Source organism: Melospiza melodia, chromosome 9, assembly GCF_035770615.1.
Source record: "Melospiza melodia melodia isolate bMelMel2 chromosome 9, bMelMel2.pri, whole genome shotgun sequence".
Classification (NCBI taxonomy): Eukaryota; Metazoa; Chordata; class Aves; order Passeriformes; family Passerellidae; genus Melospiza; species Melospiza melodia.
The window spans coordinates 12,895,759-12,918,214 of record NC_086202.1 but is presented as its reverse complement, the minus strand read 5'-3'; the positions used below and the strand labels follow the sequence as shown (position 1 = coordinate 12,918,214).

The 22,456-nt window shown below is 42.0% G+C and overlaps 1 protein-coding gene across 2 annotated transcripts in view; it reads left to right on the top strand.

The window, feature by feature from the left end:
- Positions 1–22,456, top strand: part of SUFU (SUFU negative regulator of hedgehog signaling) — an 87,878-nt gene that overhangs the window by 4,614 nt on the left and 60,808 nt on the right. For both annotated transcript variants that reach the window (XM_063163310.1, XM_063163309.1), the window contains exons 2-3: positions 1,208–1,342; positions 18,924–19,060. In XM_063163310.1, coding sequence (XP_063019380.1) covers positions 1,208–1,342; positions 18,924–19,060 — 272 coding nt within the window. The remainder of the gene's footprint in view (positions 1–1,207; positions 1,343–18,923; positions 19,061–22,456) is intronic.

The window sequence follows — 22,456 nt, the reverse complement described above, 5'->3', positions numbered from 1 at the left end:
TAAGCTGTTTTGTACAGACTTGATAAAGTTGGGCAACAGGAGGAGGGCAGAGAATATAAAACAGTGTCTCGCTGTCACTAGGGCTGGATCCATCTGTCCAGCCATGGAGACTGTGTATCATGATACACAAACCCTCAGGACAAGTGAAGGAAGGACAGCCATGCCCTGCAACCTGCAGATGATTGTGTCAGGGTCTGTCTCAGACAATAGACATGAGAGGAATTGATGTGTAGAATCATTTGTTCCAGTGAATGGGGTCGTGTGAGTTTGGATTTTCTTGTTTGGAGCAGCTGGGAGTTCTGCTTGAAGACACAGTGTGTTGTGGGCACAAAGTGGTTAAACAGCTGCTCAGCTGTGCCAAAACTGCTTCTGGTAGGTGTTTTGTGATTGACAGGGCAAACAGCAACACAGTCCAGCATGTTCCTTCCTTCAGCAGGGAGTTGTCCTGTCTTTGCTCAGACAGAGGTGACGTGAGTGGCAGGAGGATGTGCTCTGCTCTCTGCTGGCACACAGCCTCAATTCCCTGTGCCTTGTAGCAGGAAGGGTGGCTGCAGGCTTTGCTGGTTGCTCTGTAGCATAACCTGCCTGTGCTGCATTAAATTTTGAGTTATGTTCTTTTAAGGAAGCCATTCTAATGTTGATGCAGAGGGTACAGTGGTGCTTTTACTCATTCATGGTTAATGCAAGTGGTGTATTTTTAGAAGTCTTGCTGCTAGTTTTACTGAATCAATTTTTTCTCCTCTGCTGTTTGAACTATTTTGTCTGTGTTCAGAAGTATGGATTACTCTCCTCAAAACTTAGTAATTTCAAAGTCTGCTTGGAATAGCATCACTTTTTTTGAGGTATGTGCCTCTGGACTGAATTAAGAGTTTGCAGTGCAGATACAGCCATTGCTCTTTTACTAGTACAGTTTTTCAATTTTCTTTGTGTTTTGTGGAAGCTTTAATATGATTTTCCAGAGGTTTTTATGCTTTAACATTAAAAACATTTTTAGCATGCTGCACACATGTACTTTGTCTTCCTGTGCTCAAAGCTTTCTGGACTTAACCTAACCTTCCTCATGATTTTTTTTTTTTAGAGGTAATTTGAAAGTTCTAATTTTTGTTTTAAACCAGGTCTTTGTACAACCTCTTCTAGCACCTGGGGAGACTTACCCTTTGTCTTGAGTGAACTAACTTACGTAAGAATATTTCTGTTTTTCATGCAGGCTGGGAGGACCTGACCCTCTGGACTATGTTAGCATGTACAGAAACCTGGGAAACCCAGCACTGAATGTTCCTGAGCACTGGCACTACGTCAGCTTTGGGTTAAGTGACTTGTATGGAGACAACAGAGTACATGAGTAAGTGTCATTTAGGTTCTGTAGCTGTGTGTTGAGTATTGTGTTGCATTTTGGGGGTGTGTAGGTAAAACCCTGTCCTGCTGCTCATATTATTTGAACAGCTGGTTTTCTGTTGAGAACACCCCAGCCCTGGTCTCAAAAACAATGACGTATGCCTGTGCTTGCATGTAGAAGACATTCTATGGTCCCCTCTGCAAGCCTTGAATGCAGTTTATTTCCTTTCAGTGTTGAGTGGGTTTTTGTTTAAATTTCTTTTAACTTGTTGGAAAATTTTCTTTTAACTGTCTGTCTTGTTGTGTTTTTCACACTCTGTAATCTGTTTTGGTTATACACTTAAATCCTGACCTCTCCCTGTGCATGTTAAATGCCTTCCTCTGGAAAACTGCTGTAAGGGCATTTTTGCTGTTGCTGGCACAGCAGTGTTACTGTCAGCAGACTGCCACTCCAGTGGCTGCTGTATAAAGTGCCAATTTGTGTAACAGAAGCCTAAAACTCTAATTGTTTGACTGTCTTTTCTCCAGTAATTAAATTATTATCTTAGGTTGCTGCTATGAATTGTTTCTAGCAGGGACTTTGCATTAGACCAAGCAGGCAGCATGAGCTAACCCTATTCTTTCGTTAGCTGACCCTACTCCTTAACTCCAGTTGAAGTGAGTAGCAGTAGCCAGGCCATCATGATTTTGGGGCTGTGAGCATGGTCTTTTAACCAGCCAGAAATGGCAAATGTTTCTGCTGTCACTGTTTACTGAAATTATCTTTGCACCGTGTTATAGTTACAGGATAAATGTCCTTGATGAATGATGCAGCAAAGGCTCCAGTTTGTTCACACAAGCTTTCCTCCTTTTGTTTGTCTTGGTTAAGATTCAGCCACCAGTTTTTTTTTCCATCAAAGTGTTTCTCTTGCAACAGCAGCAGTTGGGCAGTTTCTTTAACTTTACCCATTCCTCAAGGCAGTTTCTCCTGGTTTTTTCCTCCTTGTGTTTGTGATTACAGAACTATTTTTCAGAAAACAAGTCTGGAGTTTATACAGGACCCTAATGTCAAAGAGATCTGCCTGGGACATTTAAGCAACAATTAACAACAAACCCCAGTTTGGGAGGAAAAGTAGGGCAAGTGAAAGAAATGAAGTTTAAGGCTTCCTTCCCTCCCAAGAGATCTTAGTGTGAACATGTAGATATTTACATGGTACTTTTGTTCATAGATCAGGTGTGTGTTCCCTTCTGGCTTGAATAGCATCCCCAGCTCCACAGCACTGTCCTTGTGTCACTTGCCCTGAGATGTTCAGCTGTCTGCAGTCTGTCACCTTTAATTTGGCCTCATTCTTGGAGCTACAAAGCTTAATAGTATTTAATATTGATAGTATTGTCCAGTAGGTTGGGTCTACCTTGTGTCCCAAAGCCTTAATATACAATTGTGCATGTGGTAGAGCTGTCAAGACCTACTCATCTCCTAAACACTGAACCTGAAGTTACCAGCTGGTATGTGAGCACTGTAGACTGGCTGAGAGAAGATTTTCGAAGGAGCTGAGCCCTCATCAGCAGTTCTCATTCCCAAGCGCAATTCTTGTTTGTTAAAACTGCTCTGGAAATGTGATGGCTGTGGGAATTGCTCGTCACCAGCCCGGCCCTGGGTGCACACTGTAGGAATGTGGTGGATTTTCCTATGCACTCAGGAGGTTCTTGTTCTCTGACAGGGAATTTAATAAAGCTTTGTTTAAGAAAATATGTCTCTCTTTTGCTTGAAGAGCTTTGGGATTCTGCTGTCCCAGGTAAAGTGTGCTGTAGAATGGTTGGCAGGAGCATGGGGTTGCAGAGCAGCTGTTTAAATCTTTGGTATATTTCCTTTAAAACCAGGGTGGCGCTCTGTTCAATTGCCCTGCCCTCTGGAGACAGGAAAGAGTTTGTTTGGTTGTGTTTTTTTGTTTGTTTGTTTTGTTTGTTTGTTTGTTTTGTTGTTGTTTTCAAGCTGTCTACTAAGAGTGCAGAGCTGGATCTGCTTGGGACAGTCAGCAGGATTCTTACATCAGGGATGTGTTTCCATAGCCTTGCTGTCCTTCATATTTTAGAAAGGAAAAGACAGAACACTGCCAAAGGTCTTGTTAATTGCCCAGTTTGGGTAACATGTAGCTTACTTTTTGTGGACCTCTCATGGTAATACAGTAAGTTTAGAACAATTATAATGCAGTATTAAATGAAAAGGACTTTTTGATTTTTTTGAGTGGACTAACACTGAATTGGAGGCCCCGTATTTTTATTTATAAGGGAATAGCAAACAGATGTAGCAAATAATGTGAAAATGTTGACTTTAATTTATATTTTTAATAAGAACCTGAAAAGTCTGAAGTAGAGGTCTCCCTGTGCCTCCTTGTTGACAGATTTATTTTCAGTTAAAGCAGCACTGTTTCCTGCTCTGCTTACGTATCAGCTGTACTCTGCTTACAGAACCAGTCTGGTTTTAAGAATCTGTAGAATAAGATGGAAGAAATCTTAAGAATTTAAAACAAGGAAACCTTTTTCATTTAAAACCCCTCAGTGTTTCATGGTATAATGGCAACCATGACACCAGCTGTGCTGAGCTGATAGCTCTAAAAATCCTAAATCATGATGTCATGACAGCATTAGGGAACCACAGGCCTTTCAGTGGGATTTCATGCCAAGCTGCTTGCATGGAAATAAGTCTCTCGAGTTGAGCATGTTGCACAACTTGAGTGGCAGCAGAAATCCTTCCAGTATGTTTTTGCAAGTTATACTCCATTTTTAGCTTTTTCTATCTTCTTTCTAATCAAAACAAACGTGTGACTTCTTGAATCTATTCAGCAGGGTTAAAGTAGGGCCTTTTTTTTCTGACTGTTCTTGCATTCTGAAGAGATTCTGCACTGCAGTGGTGTGTGCGTGCAGCCTGCTGGCAGGAGGCATGTGGCCAGTGCAGTTGTGGGAGAGGGGATGCTGAGTCCTGCACTCTTCTCCACCCCTTGCTGGCAGCAGCTGCCCACAGCAATGCCAGCAGCAAGGAACGTGTCCCTGTGTGTCTGCACAAAGCCAGTGCCTCAGCTGGCAGTTTGTGCTCTGATGCCAGGCCATCAGTGAGGTCAAGGGACAGATCATTCCTGCAGTTTACAATCATTATGGTGACTTCTTCCTTGGTGGAGAACAGGTGCACAAGGAAGGCAGCATCAGCAGGTAGCTGGACTCAGACTCCATCAGTGGCAATGCCAGCTTCAGCTGACTCCCTCAGGAGTCTCTGACCCAGGAGACAATGGGCAGAACCTGATGCATAGGAAATTCCACCTGCACATGAGGAAGAACCTAATTACTGTGTGGGTGACCATGCACTGGAACAGATTGTCCAGAGAGGCTGTGGAGGTACTAAAGAGCCATCTGGACACAATCCTGTGCCATGTGCTCTGGGATTACCCTGCATGAGCAGGAAGGTTGGACCAGATGACAATGGTGCCACAGTGTTTGCCAGCCCCAGATGTGCTGGCACAGGTTTGCAGGGCTGTCCAGGGACTAAGAAGGAAAATGTTTTTGCCATACTGGCTTCTGATTTCAGTTTGCTCCAAGGCCAAGGTTTGAATCTTCACTTAACCGTTCTGTAGTTTGAGTGCTCGTTCATTTTCTGAACACTTTAAAGTGCATGGAAAGTGAAAACCATGATGCAATAGAATTCCTGAACACCTTGAATAGTCTTATTTGTATTAAAATTGCAGGGTTGTAATTCAGAGCTGAAATAGAAAGTAAGGCTTAAATTATGGATAGATTGAGATAAGATTTTTATTTGTGGTCTTCCCACATCCCACAAAGTGACATGCCAACTGTGTTTTGATGTTTACTACATCAGTTTCATACTGACAAGGGTGGTGGGGTTTGGGGTTTTTTGGTTTTGTTTTTTTCCTGGCCCCTAGCCAGGAGCTGAAGTGCAGCATCCCATTTGCATAAAACCAGAGAGATTACAGCTGCCTTCATCTCTATTACAGATGCAGGGTACCACCCGCTGAGACAACAGGTTCCAACTTGCTGTGGTCCTTTTGATTTGTGCTGCTTTCCATTTGGATCAGGAGGGAGCGGTGCATGCCGGGATAACGTGTTGTCTCTGTGGGTGGTGCCTCCCTATTAAAGGTGAGGGTAAGCAGGAGCCTTTCAAGATCTTCAGTCCAGCTTGTGTTCTGCTTGCTTGTATAGATCCTCTGAATGACCTTAACTTGTAAAAGGGCAAGGATGCTTGTTAGAGTTGGGAGGAAGAAAAAGGAGCGCAAAAGTGGATCAGGTAACCAATACAAGGCTTGCAGAGGGGTGGATGTTTTCTGGAAGGCTTTTTCTGAGTATAAAAGGAATTTGAAAAGAGTATTTAGAAAATAGCCTGGAAGTTGGAATGAGTCCTCTCTTTCTTTTGAGTGCATGCTGGCTTCTCCTTTGAACCTGCATGAATGTAGGATGGAGTGGTGCTGACAGCTATCACTTTAGTGGCCTCTTAGTTCTGTAGCCTTTCATAAATTTAAAAGCTCACTGCCCTCAGCTTGCCAGCCTTTAGCCTTAAATTTTGCTATTTAATGGGTCCCTAAGTGCTTTATAAACCACATGCCTAAAGCACTGCTGAAATATTACACCAAGCTCCAAGGTAACTGAATGCTTTTAAAATAGCGAGTGACTCTGCCCCTCTTTGTTTTCATGATAAAACAGAGGGCCTTTTGGAAGATGGTAAATTAGAGAGAGGTGGCAGATCCATATTTCAGATAAGATTTGTAAAGTTCAGCATGTCTACCTTGAGAGGTTGCTGGAGGTGAAGCATCTGCCCCAGCTGAAGAGAATTACATGGAAGAGGATATCAGTGAGCATCAGTTTAGGAAAGCAGTACAAGAGGTAGGATTTGGAGGAGAGAGGGTCCAAGGTGGGCACCATACTCTGGACTTCCTTTTTCTTCCCAGGTCTTGGTTGCCTATCAAAGGCTGACCCCAAATGTAATGCTTATTTTTTCATTTGGCCTTCTGTCTGAGGCAGAGGGGAGAGAGGAAGGTTCACGGCAGAGTGCAAAGGGAGAGGCCATAGAATTAGGGAGTTCTGTAACAAAAAAAAAAAAGTGTTTTCTTTCAATGGTAGTTTATTTGAGAATCTGTCAGAGTAGGAAAGAGTCATTTAGATGCACAGCACAATAAAATCTGTCTTTTAATTGATTTTTTTTGTGATTAGATTCTTTTCGTACCTATAAAGATATGAGTTAGAATGAGCTTTTCTTAAAATTAAGGTACTTTTAACAAGTCTCACCTGTGTGGATTCTTTGGAAATACAAGTGTGGTTCTACTTAAACTTGCTTACTGGGAATACCTGTAGATCCTTCGCTTCTGTCTGGCTATTTGTTTTTGCATACTTTGCAGAAATGTGACATTTTTGGGACAACTCTTGCTCTGAAAGACTGGATTGATTTTGACCAATGAGTTAAGACATTTTAATGAAACATATGCACAAGTGTGATCACGTAGGGTTCAATTCTCTATTTCCCAGACAAAAACATTACAAAAAACCGAGTTAAACCATCATGCCTATTTATGTCCCACTGAGGGTGTCCCTCCAGTGGCTGCCATGCACCAGAACCCTCTAAGGCTGTGTGTTTCACTGCTGGAGGCAGACCTCCCCTGAAGCTATGGTCACTGCAGGGAAATCTGATTTTCCTCCTCCAAGGCAGAGTGCACTTGGCTTCCAAATGTCACTTGCTGGAGGTAGTTAGTACCCTTAATGAAATGGAAGATGTGGGCCACCTACAGAGAGCAGCCTGCTTTGTGCTGCGGTCTATCTGTGTTTACGTGCAGGGGCTGTGGGACAAGACCACTCTTGAACTGTGCTAGATTTGGAATGTTTTTTTGAAGCATTGAAGGAAATTCATTTAACGTTTGCAGCACAGTAGTTGAATTTACAAGAAAGACTGTTTTCAATTAAAAAAAAAAGGGAAAAAGATTGGAAGAAGGTTTAGTGCTGAGCATTGAAGGCAAACACCGCTTCCTGTTCGATTGTGGGTATGCGCTCCAGTGCTGCATCCTGTTAGGATGAGCCTCTTGCTGCCTTGCAGGGAAGGGGCATAGTGCTCAAAGTGGATGGTTTTATGGTGTTTTTTTTGCCAACAGAACTTCCACATTTATGATCTTTGCACATTGGAGGAGAGTTGATCTGAGACATGGCTTCCTTACTCTGATCTCCAATGAGTGGAGATGTGGAGAGTTTGCAGGCTCTGCTCTCCCAGCAAGTTCAGCCTGCTGGGAAGAGAAGCGACTGGTGATCAAAACTGGGTCTTCTAGTGAAAGGTTGCCTTATGTGATAAAGATCTGTTTATGATGTTTTTAAAATCAAGAATTAAAAAACAGTCAGCTTTTTTTTCAGTACGACGTGAAGGGTGAAGTATTTTTAAGCGGTGCAGCCATTCCAGCTGTGAGATCATTGACATTCATTGACATTTTTTAATCCATTTGCTGCCTGCAATAGAGATACTAACAAAATAAAGGTTTGAAGAAATAGATCTGAAGGCTGTTATTCATACCTAATCCCCTTTGTTTTTTCCTCAATGCATTTTTAGTGTTAGGAACATGCCTTCTTGACTAGTACTAGAATACTGCATGTTTCTTGATGAGTCTTTGACTATAATTGGTAACAACAAATTACCACTGATAATAAAGTTACCAATTTTATGTGGAATTTGAGCTATTGGTGTTTCTCTCTTCTATGCTCCGTGGTGATGACCTAACTCAGCTGCCTCTCTACTGTCATCTCAGTTCTGAATCAAGGCCCAATAGGCAGTGACACCAGGCTAACAAAAGAGGGCTGCAAATCTTGGTGGTCTCCCATTCAGATGGTATTGCCTTCCTTGGACAAAGGGGTGAGTAGGGCTCCTGAGTGCCACTCTGCCTCTAGGGATGGTAAACAAGGAACGGATCACTGGTGGGAGGCATTTTTTCATCACTTGACAAAGCTGGGTAGATGGGATACCACCTGACAAAGGGCTGAGGTTTAAAGGAAGATTTTGCAAGGGCTCTTAAGAACAAAAGGAAAAAAATAGGCCAGAAAACTGTTTTTTTCAGGATGTAAACAGGGTGGGCGGAGGTGAAGGGGGACTCGGCCATTCTTGGGGAGCTCTGATTTAAGCTCAGAGGATACAGACAAGGGAAGGAGGGAAGAGTGCACAGATGGCTCATTGTTTTGTCTAGCTCAGCATTCTTGTACTGCCGAAGCGAAGGGCTATTGTTTTAAAATCCTTTTTGCAAAAAGTACTCTTTGCTATCCAGCTATCCCTGGTCCCTGAGATGCAAACTGTAAACCAGAGGGACTGGTCTTAAATGCCCATTTGTTTTGGAGGGTCAGTCCAAGGGGCCCTGGGCAGTTGCTGGGTGGCAAGGCATTGCTTCTATAAAGGAATGGGGGGGAAAGAGTACTCCTGGGAAAATGCACTGCAGCACTTTGGGAGGAGGCGAGAACAAAAGGATGCACTGGGAGGGGCTGATGCACAGCAGTGTCTGGCTTGGGGGCCTTTACCAAAGCTATGAAATGAAGCACGAAACTGGCACATACCTCACCTGCCATGAGGTCTGATGTACAGTATACTTTTTTTACAGTATTTCACTCTTTTTTTTTTTTTTTTTTTTTTTTTGGATCAAATAATTCATTGTATAAAGAAATACTGCCATTTCTATACTGTTATTCTTTCTACTGTTCCAGTTACACTGGCACCACTCCTTCCCCTCCTCCCTGTAAATTGTTGTGGCCTTTCTGGAGCAGGGGCCTTTTTTGGCATAGTCGACAAAAATAAACCATAAAGGCAGCTGTTGTTATGAATAAGGCTCAACAGGGGAATTTTACCAGTAGAACTACAGCAATGTAATTATACTGGTAGACTAGTTACAGTAAATTTCCTCATGAAGACAAGCCTTAAGTTGACATTTCCTAGCTAAGTTGAATCCATATGCATAACCTTATTACACAAAAATAATATCTCTCTGGGCCTTGAATTCCTTTTTTACCCAGAAGAGTAACATTAAGCAGAAAAGCAAAGTATTTAGTGTTCAGAGATAAATGGGGGATTTTCTCTAACAGAATGGTTGTGATGAGCTGTATGCTGACCTCTGTGTTTCTTACTGGGCAGGTTATTCCTCCAAAAGTGGTCAGGAACATGAAGAGAGTGTTCCTGCTTGCTGCACTCAAATGTAGGCAATACTGAAATGTGCTGTAAGTTAACATGTCTCTCCCAGCTTTGCTTCTGATTGAAAGACAAGCTGAGCTGTTTTGCAGTTTCCATAAGTGAAGTGGTTTGACCAAGAAGCAAAACTATTTTGCCACTATTAAAATTCTTAGGGGTAAGCCTGGAGCCACTGAAGGGATGGTGAGGTAATGACACTTTCTTTACTCCTTTGTTTGATTTTTAAGAGGCAAAGATTTATTTTATCCTTTTGGACATTATCTTACAACAAATAGAGTTTATGTAACATTCACAAGCTCTAGAAGTTTCAAGTGCTTCAAAGGAAAGATAGTCTTGCAGGAGAAGCTTAACACTTAAAGGCAGATTAAAAAAAAAATCTGTAGTAGACTTTTCATTGGAGATGTCTCATGTTTCCCTTTTGGGAGTCTTTCACCAGCAGTCCAGTGCTTTCTGTTCCCTGGAATTACAGCTCAAGCTCCAAGGACCTTTCGCTGCCTGCTTAATTGATTAAGATCTCTCATGGTGCTCATCAGTATATTTTTAAGTGCACCCTTTGCAATGAAAAGAGGCTATGTAACAGCTCACCAAGGAAGGCAGAATTGTCTGGGTTTCTATAGCTGATGAAGTGAAAGATCAGGGATTGAATTTGAGATCCATCAGGATTGGAGAGACATAGGTGGGTTTAGGTTGGAAAGGACCATAAAGATCTTCTAGCTTCAATCCCTGCTAGGCCAGCTTCCTCAAAGCCCCATCCAGCCTGGCCTGGAACTCTTCCAGGAATGGGCACCCACAGCTCTGCTGGACAGCCCTGTGCCAGTGCCTCACCACCCTCACAGTAAAGAATTTCTTCCTAATATCTAATCTAAACCTACTCTCTATCAGTTTAAAGGCATTCACCCTTGTCCTGTCACTTCGTGCCATTGTCAAAAGTCTTTCTCCAGCTCTCCAGCCCTTTTGGGACTGGAAGGTGCTCTGAGGTCTCCCTGGAGCCTTGTCTTTTTCAAGCTGAACAGGCCCAACTCTCTCGGCCTGTCCCCAGTCCTCTGAGCATCTTCATGGCCATCCTCAGGACTTGCTGCAACAGAGCCATGTTATTTTTAGGATGGGAGTCCCAGAGCTGGATGCAGCAGTCCAGGTGGGATCTCAGAAGAGCAGAGTAGAAGAGCAGAACCACTTCCCTCAACCTGCTGGCCACACCTCTGGTGGTGCAGCCCCAGATACAGTTGACTTCCTGGGCTGCAGGTACACCTTGCTGGTTCTCATTGAGCATTTTGCCAACCAGCCATGGGTGCCTACAGCCTGTTTGCAGGCTTTTGGATCTCAGGCTCCTAAAAGCTCCTGAATACCTTTTATGCCCCGAGTTAATTTATTGCGCAGCTGAGAACTTAATTGTATGAGAGTTCTAAAAGTGTGCTCAAGGATATGCTAAAGTTTCCTTCTTTCATGATATTTCTTAAGGTATGTTCTTTAGCCAGCAGGAAAGTAATGGGAGACACCAGTGTTTATATTCTACATAAGGTATTGGAGTCCTGATCCTCGCCTGAGACCTTTAGGCAATGCTGAAAAATACTAACTGTAGCTGTCAGTGGCTTTGAGGGCTTTTTCATTTTCCTTCCACCCTCCCTACTGCTTTTGAAAGGCACTTTTGTTATGCGAATAGGTTCCTCGGGCAGCTGCAGAACTTTCCTCAGTAGCAGCTAGGAGGGAGCCAGCAGACATTGCAAGGAGAGCTGGTGCCCTGTTCCCGGCTGCTCACCAAACACAACAATGCTGCTCTTCCCAGCCACGCTGGCTCCAACTAGCCCTCTGCTCACGTTCTCTTGCCTGGTGAGGTTGCAGCTGAGCCTTTAGGTGAAGTTGTGGAGATGTATTGCCATTCTCTGTCTGTCAGAGCTGAGGATTCAGATCCAATAGGAAGTGGGATCCATGTGCAGATGGAAGTTTGTCTTGTCTAATGCACTGTGTCGTGCAGTGACTGTGTGCTTTGTTGGCAGAATCACCTCCAGCTCAGGCCAAAGGAGAGCTCTGTTCTTCTGGGCCTTGTAGAAACAAAGTATGAGTAGTTCTGAAGTGCAGCATAAATAGGCAGCTTAAATAAAATGTTACAGATCTTGATAAGTTTTATTTTTTCATTAGTGCCTTTACTCTTGTTCTGTGAATGCAATAGTAAATCCTTATTGTACTCCTAGTTTTTCTTTCCAGATCCTTTCAGTGGGCATTAAGATGATGCAAGTCTGCTGCAACTTCCCAGACTTTTGCAGTGAAACTGTTTGCACTTTCTTTGTCAAGAAGCATAGCCTCACTTGTGGTGCTGGTTGTGATGTTTCAGAATCTGCTCTCAACATCTCACCTGGGCTGGGACTGATTCTGCTGGCCATGAAGTGGAAAGCCAGGATAGCTCTGTGGGGAAATGTGTGAGCCCTTGAGCTGAAACACATGTCAGTAGTCTAGTTACTTGATTGCACAAAGATTTATTTATTTTTAATAAGTTGCTTTGGAAATCATGAAGAGGAACTGGTTTGGTCTTGTCAGTTTAGCTATAACTGTAATGCGAGAATAAATCATCACTTACTGGTATAGCTACATCCAGGCACCATAAAATAGAGAAAATAAAATGTAAACTGCCCTCATATGAACATCTTTTGCTGGAGTAGGGAGTGACATATCCCATGCAACCTCCTGTTTCATATTTGGTCGTTTTAGTCATTTCCCGTGTTCCGTATTTGTCCATGCTGTGCAGAATGTGGAGTTAATTTCCCAGCTTTTGTGACCTTGATAGATGGAGCATAATAAGCATTTCCTATATGATGAGCGTGTCACATTACTTTTTGAAGCAGGGAACTATCATTATTTACATCTGAGAATCAAATCCCTAAGTAAGTTGTTGAGGATGAGAAGTTTGTAGCAGATCGGAGGTTCAAACTTAGGTTACCTGGATGCTGTTTGAGCACTTTCAGAGTATTCTGAAGTTTCCTGTTAATAATGAGGCAGATCCATCTCTTTGGCACTGATAGAGCCTTTGCAGCCTTTTGCCCTTGATCTGCAAGCACTATCCCTACAGGTGTGACTGTATGTTGGCACTCTCCAGAATGAGACAGTAATGCTTCCAAGCCTCTAGAGCTCAAAGGGATTAACCTCCAGCAGCTAAGCATGATCTTGTTCTCCTTCCAGATGGTACCACTTTCATGGCATGGACAGCAGAGCCTCAAAGAAACAACCCCCAGATTGCCTTAACTTGCAGCCCAGCACATTTAGGTGACCAGAAAACTAATGGTGGCTTACTTTAACATACAAGGTTGGAGATAGCATAGTTTAGGAGCAGTTTCCTAGGTGGTTGGGCAGGAGCTGAGTTTAGGAACCACTTCTGTCAAAATGAGTTTAACTCAAGTGTTTGTGAATTATTAGCTATGGATTCTGCAAGTGCAGTTCTGCGTACAGAGTATAAGTAGCAGAAGTTCATACCTGTGTTCTTGGCCACGATGATTTGTAGATCACTTGGATTGGAAGGGACCTCCAAAAGTTTCCAGTTGCTTTCTCAGAGGGCTGAGTTCCCTGGATCACATCCCTAGGTCTGATTCCAGAGTTTGATCACTATCTAGTGACACTATATAAAACAGTTGTGCCTGCAGAATTATGAATAAGGTTGACTTGACTCTGTAGGTTTAGAGGAAAAAACAATTTATCTGTTGTATCAACATTTGTTATTTACAGAGACAATTGTGTAAAAACGAAATCTAAACTGTGAGTCTCCAGGTTTCAGGGCCAAGATTATAACTGGCTGAGTTTTAAAGAAGCTGAATAGTAAAATCTGTGAAATCAGTGTTGTGTATATGTGAGTGAAACTGTACCTTGTCTCCTCTTCCCCCTCTGCCCTATAACAGCTTTTCCCCCATTGAATGGTAGCTCAGTGAAACACAATTCTGTTTTCATACTGTCCAGCGCAAATCAATTCACAAATTTTTATTCAGCTCTATCTCAGTGTAAGCTTTCTAAGTGGATCTACATGAGTTTTTCAGAAAGCTGAGAAACTCCTCCAAATAACTTCAGAGTGAGTGCTCTGCATCTGTTTGGATTTAGATGTTGGAATAAATCTCTAAAAACAATTTAACTTTCTAGAAGAGTTTTCCATTTGGTTGATGGCTTACACATTTGATATGATGTACTGCAAGAGCAAGCTCTAAGCAGCAGCTGCTACAGACTGATATCTCTGAGCCCCGTGTCACTCACTTTCCAAGCGATTTTGCATGAACAGAAATCTTTGAGCATGTGTTCACTTTATGTTTATATTTGTCCTGCTTATGCATGAAGTTTTTTCTTAAATCAAGCTACAAAGGAGTCCAGTAAGATTGTGTGTGCAAGTTTGGAGTAGCAGGAGCTCATGGAATTTCCTGCTAAGTACTCTGAAGAGATAACCATCTGACATCCAGATAACAACCCCTTGCTTCTCTTACATGTTTTTATGTGAATTAATACTTTTTTAAATGTCAGGAGACAATCCAGGAGAATATGTGAGTAAGCAGGTAGGTTTTGGCTGAAATTACTCTTCTGGATACTTTTTAAGCCTTTTATGTAAAGGGGTTGCTGTGCCTATTTTCTAATGCAATTGCTTTACAGGAACCTCCCAGCATGCTATTGGGGTTCTCAGACGAGAGTTTTATACTGTTTGACAGCTGCACTAAAAACAACTGCTTCCTGTTAGGCAAGATGCTGGAAGCACTAGGTAGGGTCCTTTTTTTTTTTCTTCCTTTTTTTTCTTTTTCCCTTAAGCTCTGAAATCTGAGGGTCATTTGCTTCTGGTGGGTAGAAATTGCACAATGCACCTGGAGCTTGAATTCAGAAGACTGACTGTGCATAATCTTCTTTAAGATTATGACTGAAGTGTTTAGCTCAGTGGCTGCTGAAGTCTTCTCCTTTGGTTGTGGACAGGAGACCACCCTTTGTGTTGCTTTTTGAGGGGCAGTAAAAGGGAAGTGATGCACGTCTCAGGTGATTTAAGTAATTCTCAGGGAGGACCTGTGAGGTTGGTCGCTGGGTACCTTGATGCTTTTTGTGACAGGTATTATCTCTGCAGCCTTAAAACAGTGTTTAGGATTGGATTCCCAAGGGTTTTTTCTTGTTGGTGTCAGGCTTTGTTCTCATCAGGCAGAGTGGTGGATCCTGTCTGTCACCTTGGTTTGACCATCTCCTCACACTTTGAAAAGATCCCAAGAAGCTGATCTAGAGTACTGAAAGCTACGGATTGGCAATTATTCTGCTGAGGATTTTTTGGTGGGTGGGATGGGAATCAATTTTAACACAGTTAAAATTGGTCCTGATACAACAAATACCAGCATCTCTTTCTGATGTTAGATTTAGAAATGTAATGATACTGTATTTCTGCAGCCTTCAAAATGGTATCAGAGTAGCTCACCAGCAGCAGAACAGGTAACTGTCTGTGTAGAGGATGTGGAAAGATGCAATTAAGAAGTTTAAGTAAAAGACATCTTAAGTGGTTTCACAAAAGTAGTGTTGAGGCAGCTGAAAACTGAGTCTGAGACAAGTCATTCCAGAGTGCTGTGACCTTGCTTCCCAGAAGAGAGTCGGTTTATCTCTCTGAAGCTGTTGGGAGTGCAGCTGTGACTTCTGAAAGTGCAGTCCTAACTATCCCCAAACAGCCTGAAAGGGCTTTCTTGTTGTTCTCAGGCTGAAATAATCATAGTGATTTCCCTATGTAAACTCCCGTTTCCAGGGATTGGTTCACCTAATATATTTATATGCACATAATCTTAAACTCTCAAAAAAATAAACACCTAGTACACTCTGCTCCTTGTACAGAGCTGTGTAGCTTTCAAAAGCAGAATTGCAGAAATACTGCCATTTGCACTGCAGTGAAGCAAACCTTCCCTTCTTCCTTGCAAAAGTGAGAATGAAAATGCTTTGGCATATAGCTTTGATTTAAACTGAAAAGCCTCTGGTTTTCAGAGCTGCTTTTAAAGCAAAGGGCTACTTTGGCTTTTGATCCTCTTAAGCTGGGTTATTTGATGTGAAAAACGTCCTGGGTACTCTGCTGCAGAGGGGAGCAGCTTTTCAGTTCTCTGTGTGTGGTTTCAGAAGAGGGCCTGGCAGAGTGTGAGGTGGTGGGGGGCTCGGGGGGGGCCTGGTTGCACAGCTCTGTAAATAAAGGGGCCTCTATTTCTTTGGATTCTTTTGCTGGAACTAAATATCATGATCAGTGAAACTCTTACCTCATTAAAGGAACGAGGCAGGCTCCTCCAGCGTATGTGCAGTGCTGCAGTGTGGTTTGTTCTGAGCTGATTTGCTGAACAGATAACGGGAGTTTTAACCTAAGAATGGCATGTAATGTATGACCTTGGCTTTTGAAAGGTTTATTTTTGTTCTTTTGACAAAATAAGGTTTTAATATTAAATATGGGGTTGGATTTGACTTGGCAGATACCAGAGCCTCTATTACTGCTGTAGTCATAATATTAAACTATCTGATGTGTGCCAGTGAGCATGCAGCAAGCCAAGAATTTTTCCATCAGTGTTTATTTTTCTGAAAACTTACCCAGTTGCTTTGCAGTTGGGTTGGCTAAAAAGGTGATGTACCCTTAGGTTGGAGGGAGCAAAGTGGTGGTGGGCACAATATAGTCCATGTAGACTCTTTATACTTAGCATCTTTAGTTTTGGGGGAAAATAGGGGTTTCCCCTCCCCCACTTCCCCTTTGTGTTTTAGAAGTGTTTAGAAGAAACTTTCACTCAAAACTCCAGGGTTCACCAGAACCAAGACATAAAACAAACTATGTGAAATATTCAGATCTGTTAGTACAGAAATTTAATGCTGTACTGCAGCTTTCAGTCTATGTAGCGGGGCCATGCAGGGATACAAAATAAAAAAATTCTGAGCCTTTCTCCCTGCACATGTTCCATGTCAGACCATCATCTTACTGTAAGGCTGAGAGGCTTTTGGACTGCTGTGCTGCAAGAATTTGACTGAATAAATTACCTGTAAAGCACTTCAGTGCTGAGATGCTGAACTAAGCTCCAAAGTCCTTGCTTTAAATTAGCTGTAGTTTGAATTGGTTACCGTCAGATTTAAGCCACTACCACCCTTCCCTGCCCCCCCCCCAAAAAAAAGCCAAAAAAACCCCACTAAAACCCAAAAACAAACAAACCACCCGAAAAAACAGAAACAAAACAACAAAAGCACCCAGCCAACCTAACCATGACCAGAAAAACCTACACCAAAGCTATAATCTCATTCCTCACTTCCCTAGATCTCAGAGAAACTAGCCCCAAATAGTGCCAGAATCGAGTTTCTGTAGATCAAAGGCTGTAGTCAAAGCATGTTGCCTCTGCAGCTGGCACAGGAGTTGTGTCAGGCTGACCTGCTGGGAATGCTTTCCACTGGAAAGGGAGCAGGTTGGTGCAGGTACAGGTAGCAGAGAATGTGGGGAGGTCTGTGGAAGAGTTCATGGCTTCCATGGGCTTTACCAAGATTTCTTCCACCTGTGTATTGTTACCCTTTCACCCTTTTTTTTTTTTTTTTTTTTTTTTTGGTTTTTTTTTGTTTTTGTGGAAATGACGTCTGGTCTTTCTGTTCTGGAAATATTCTTAGGGTTTTTAGCATGTTCATTGTCTGGCTGGGTGACAGTGATTGATTTTCTAGAAATTTTCTGTAAAATTGGGAGGGGGGATTTGGAACTTACAGGAAGAGGTACAAGTTTGAAAATCTGCAAGCCTGCAAGGTGTGGTGGGTTTTTTGTCCAGCTTATCATCCTCCTAAGATAATGCTTAAGCAGTTGAGACCTACTCTGAAAGGAGAAGACTGCCATGAGGACCGAGTGTTTCCACATGAGGAGTATCTCTGTCCTTGTGAGAGCTGATAAGCCATTTGTTCTGTCTTCCATTGGCACATGTATCTGGAGATCTTCGGTTTCTAATTGAGAAAAATAATTTCCCATGCTACTTGCCTTTCCACTAGCAGACTGATGCATCCTTATCACAATTTTGAAGCTGGGGCCAGTGTGAACACTTGCAGTAAAAAGGATATCTGTAAGAGAAGCCAAGCTGCATAACTTGGCTATTGGATAACAAAAGCAAAACCTTTGGCAAAAATACTAATAAAATTACTATGCTAATTACATTCTGAATATTAATATTTCTTTCTATGAAAGACCTGTCTAAATTAAGCATAAAGTATTTCCAAAGTAATCATGAGTATTCAAAGCCACATATGTCACAATTTACTCAAAACCAGATTACCAAGCTAAAATTAAATAGATCAAAGACTTTCACTTTACTGACTGTTACCTCAGAACAGCTGCAAAGTGCAGGTGAATTACATGTTTTTAAATTTTCCCTGTATTTTCACCAACTTGTGACCATTAATTATTCAAAAACATTTTAAGTCAAATCTTTAAATAAAAATCTCTTACATGCAAATAAAATTTTTATAAGTTTTAACTGTTAATTTGAAAATATAAGCATTGTATGCTGCTGCATTTTCTGAGTGTTCTTTGGAAGGTATGTCTTGAATCTTTGGGGATTTAAAAAAAATCTTATAATGGAAGTAGCTTAATGCTTGTTTCCTTACCTTTTTTTTTTTTTTTTTCTTATTTAGTAGTTCTCTGTTTGAGTCACACTACCATATGAACAAATCCATTTAAGTAATGTTGCCTGTCAGCTTTACTGCTTTGTGACTACTGGTGTGTTGTGACCAGCAGTGTTCTCCTAAATACAAGTGTTGCTTTAGACTTAATGGATACTCACCTAAACACTTCTGTTATTCAGTAATTTTCGTATGGATCAATGTAAAGCATGTGTGGTCTTCTTTAAACAGTTATTTTTGGGAAGCAGAGATCCAAGAGGTTAAAAAAAAGCCCACTGAACTCTAGCTCATTTCATATTAGAAGTAAAGCTGTGTTGTTTCAGAACATGCCTTGAAAGGAGGAATTTCAATAGGGAGCCATCTTACTTTCCAAAAACTATAGCTGTGAAACATCAGCTCGAAGACTTTTTGTTAACTTTGATCTTTCTTAGAACTGACCCATTCATAATGTGTTTCAGTTTCTGGTTTATGCTTTTTCCTGGAATCAGTTCTTGAAAATTATCCACTTTGAAGCATTTTTATTTCTCCCTTTAAGAAATATTTATTTTTTTCCTTTACTAACTGATATGTGAAACTAATAAAATACTTTAGGGATGCTGGTTGTCCAAGATACAACTTTGCATTTGTGAGGCTGCCGCTGTCCTGTATCAGTCAGGTAGATCTGCACATGTGGTTACAGAACACAGGGTCCAGATTCCACTCCCTGGATGGCTGGTTCTGTGAGGAGAATGCTTCCCCTTTTTCCATGGTCCCAATCTTCAATCCTGCTCTGGTTACAAGAAGTGTGTCATGAGTTTTTATTTTTCATTCCCTCCAGGTTTACAGGAACAGATGGACCGAGTGGTTTTGGGTTTGAGCTGACGTTCCGGCTGAAGAGGGAGACGGGGGAGTCGGCGCCGCCCACCTGGCCTGCAGAGCTGATGCAAGGCTTGGCCAGATACGTCTTCCAGTCAGGTACCACGGGGTCAATACAGGCCTTGCTTCTTCCTGCTCTGCTTCTGAAGGGCCACATCTGTTACAGGGCGTGACACTTGTCTCACCAGCACCCAGTCAGGTTTTGGGAATTGTCTTTGTGTGGGAACCCAAAAGAGTGTGTTCCTTCCTGCAGCCCGGCCTGCAGGGACAAAACCAATTGTTGTTTTGGTTACTGCAAATCCTGAGTATTGAAAAGCTGAAGTTACACAACAGTCAGTAACTATAGGAGGTCTGCCCAGTGACTCTTTCCTGCATAGCTGGATTCACAGAATTGCAGAATCACAGAATGAACTAGGTTGTAAAAGACCTTTGAGATCAAGTCCAATCTATGACCTAACACCTCCTCATTAACTAAACCATGGCACTGAGTGCCACGTCCAGTATCTTCTTACAGCAAGAAAAACACATTTGATTATCCTGAATGGCTGAGGAACAGCCATCTGATAAGGTCTCACTTCTCAGCAGAGCTTCCAAAAACATTGGAGCTCCATCACAGGCAAATCCCTTCCCGTGGTCCTGCAGCCAAGCAGTAGCAATGCATTTGGACATGGTGTTGTTGAGATGTGAAAATGTAAAAGTTGTAAGGAATGCTAAGGGCTGGGAGGGCCAAGGAATTAGCAGTTGTGAATCATTACTGCTGGTGGAGAATTGGCAGAAAACTGGGAACCAGGGTACCTACAAACCATCCTCTTGCACTGTTCTTTCATAGTTTCATTTACATCAGCTGATTGAATGTTACTTTTAGTGCCAGCACATGAAAACCTGTGCAATGGCTGATGGCTAATGTACTTGAAAGGCACTTTCCAGCATCACAAGATCTGAATGACAATATTTGAAGAACATGTTTAAGTTAATTTGAGGTCCTTTACAGATAAAGTACCTTGTAAATCAATGATTATTGAATTTGTAGCATTTTGTACCTGCTGAACTAGTTAATAAATTGCTCAGTAACTTCTGATTCTGCTGATGATTTTCAGTCAGCTGGCAGAGTCTCAAAAGAAAAAGGTCTGGGTAAGAACAAGATTGCTCTGCTAACTTCTATGACAAATCTGAGGAAGTGCCAATCTTTTGGGTATTTTTCTAAATATTGGTAGACATAGTTCAGTGCCAGCCCAGATTATTGCTTGTCTTTTTGTAACATTTGCTATGTAGCTGTCTTCCCCAGTTACCATCCAAAATTTGTCTCACTTTTGTGTCTTGATTTTTACAACTGTTAAGCGTCTAAATCTATGAGACTGTCATGATATTTTACATTGTTTGAAATTCCCATCCTGCCTAAATTGTATTGCACAGCAGCTTTTTGCTACTGACCATCAAGGATGAATTCATACTCACATTTTCTATGCAATGATTGCAGGATCAGAAGAAAACATCTGAATCTAAAGTCTCCCTCTTAGATACAAAGTAATGTATGTGTTATGTGTTAACATATACTAAATATCCTGCATCCCATTTGAAACATTTTAAATTTCCTAGTTCAGGCCAGTTCTCACAGCCGTTGCTTGTTGGTCACTATGTTTTCATTGGTGAGAGGAGGTCTGCAGAGTGACATGGGATTTGGAATGGTACTTAAGGGCAAACTTCTGGGTGACTGTTGGCAATCAGGGCAGAGACTTCCCTTGTTTGGTTTATGCCAAAATGTAGTCCCATCTTTTTGAACCTCAAAGCCAAAGAACTGTTCTTAGAATGAAAAGAGTGGTTGTGCCCATGCTTATCAATCTGGCATGAACCACCCTCCAGTGTTATCTTCTGCTTATCCATGCTGCTTTTTACTTTATATCCACCATGACTCTTTAAAGGCACACTGAAACTCATCCATGCTGCTGGATTCTAGCCTCTGGGTGTTTAGTTTTCAATTTGCCTTATGAAAAACAGCAGTGTATGAATCATAAATTGACTTCTTTCTTTGACTGTGTAATTGGGTATGAGCCAATACCATGCTTATCATACAATGGGCAAACCACATGCTGGGTTACCTTAGGAAAAGCATGAGCAGCAGATAGAGGGAAGTTATTACCTCTTTGGCATGGCACTGAGAAGGGCTTGTTTAAAATATTGTGTCCTGGTTTTGGCCTTTAAGAGATACTGAAAAACTGGAGAGTGTTCAAGGTGGTCAGGGTTCTAGGGCATGTGAGCCATGAGGAAAGCTGGAGGGAGCAGGGCCAGTTTAGCCTGAGAAGAGAATGTGCAGGGTGTTCTAATTGGAGCCTACAGCTGTAGGGAGGGTAGTTACAAGATTGTGGGGTCAAGCCCTAGGTAGTACATCAAAGGGCTACAGCTCTGAATTGCAATATGGGAGGCCCTGGAATAGCTTCAAGGAAAACTTGCTCACAAGGAGAGTGGCAAAGGACAGGGAATGGTTTATAAGAGAGGTGCTGGAACTCTATTCCTGGAAAGGTTCAGGAATGGCTCAACAAAGCTAAGTTGGTCCTGATCTAGCATTGGGGATGGCTCCACTTCAAACAGGGAGGCTGGACAAGTGACCTGCAAAGGCTCCTTAAAATATCACAGAAGTGTTGGATTTGGGGCCTTTTTTTCATTGCTGCTTTATACTCTTCAGCAAGCAGCTGTGTGTTGTCACTGACTGTTACCAACCATTCCTTGCTTTGTATAAAACAAATCTGTATCCTGTGCAACAAGTGAAAAAAATCTAGTTTTATTTTAGTACAAATTTGATTATCACATATCTCTTTGAGAAAGAATTTTCTCAGGCTAAAATCATCTGGTTAATAATAGACATCACATTAATCCTGAGAAGATCATGCATTTAAAAGTAAGACTTGTAATGGGGCCTATTTTATCATGTTTCTTCTTGATCTTTCAGGGCAATGCCAGTTGACCACAGCTAGATGCAGTAATTTTCTAATTTAGTCAAAGATCTCTCACTCCATTGCTCTGCAGAGTCTCCAGTACTTCTACATCCGACGTGTCCTGCTTTATTTTATTCTACTCCCTTGAGCTGTCTTGTCTCAGAATGGCAGTGTCCAGAGCAGTTCTCCCTTATGTCACTCCTGGGTAATCAGGCACCCAGTCCTCAGCAGTGTTACTTTCTTTTCTGCCTGGTAGAGATTCCCCCAGTTTGACATTCTCACTCTGCAGAGCCAAGTGAGCTTCTGCCGTTGTTTTTTCTCATTTTTTTACAGGACTTCTCTATTCAGATGTTGAAACTTTAAAACTGTGAAGTATTTGAAGGGTTGGTTCTTCTGAAGCCCTTTGGGCATGAAGCAGGCTGTGGCATGACAGCATTGTTTTACATGATGAAAGGTTTCTTTTTGCTCAAGTTCTTTCTGACTGTAGTGCTTAGAGCATTTGTCAAATGAAACTCTGGGAAGTGTTGTTTAACTCTGGTGTATGTACTTTAATGTCGTCCTCTTC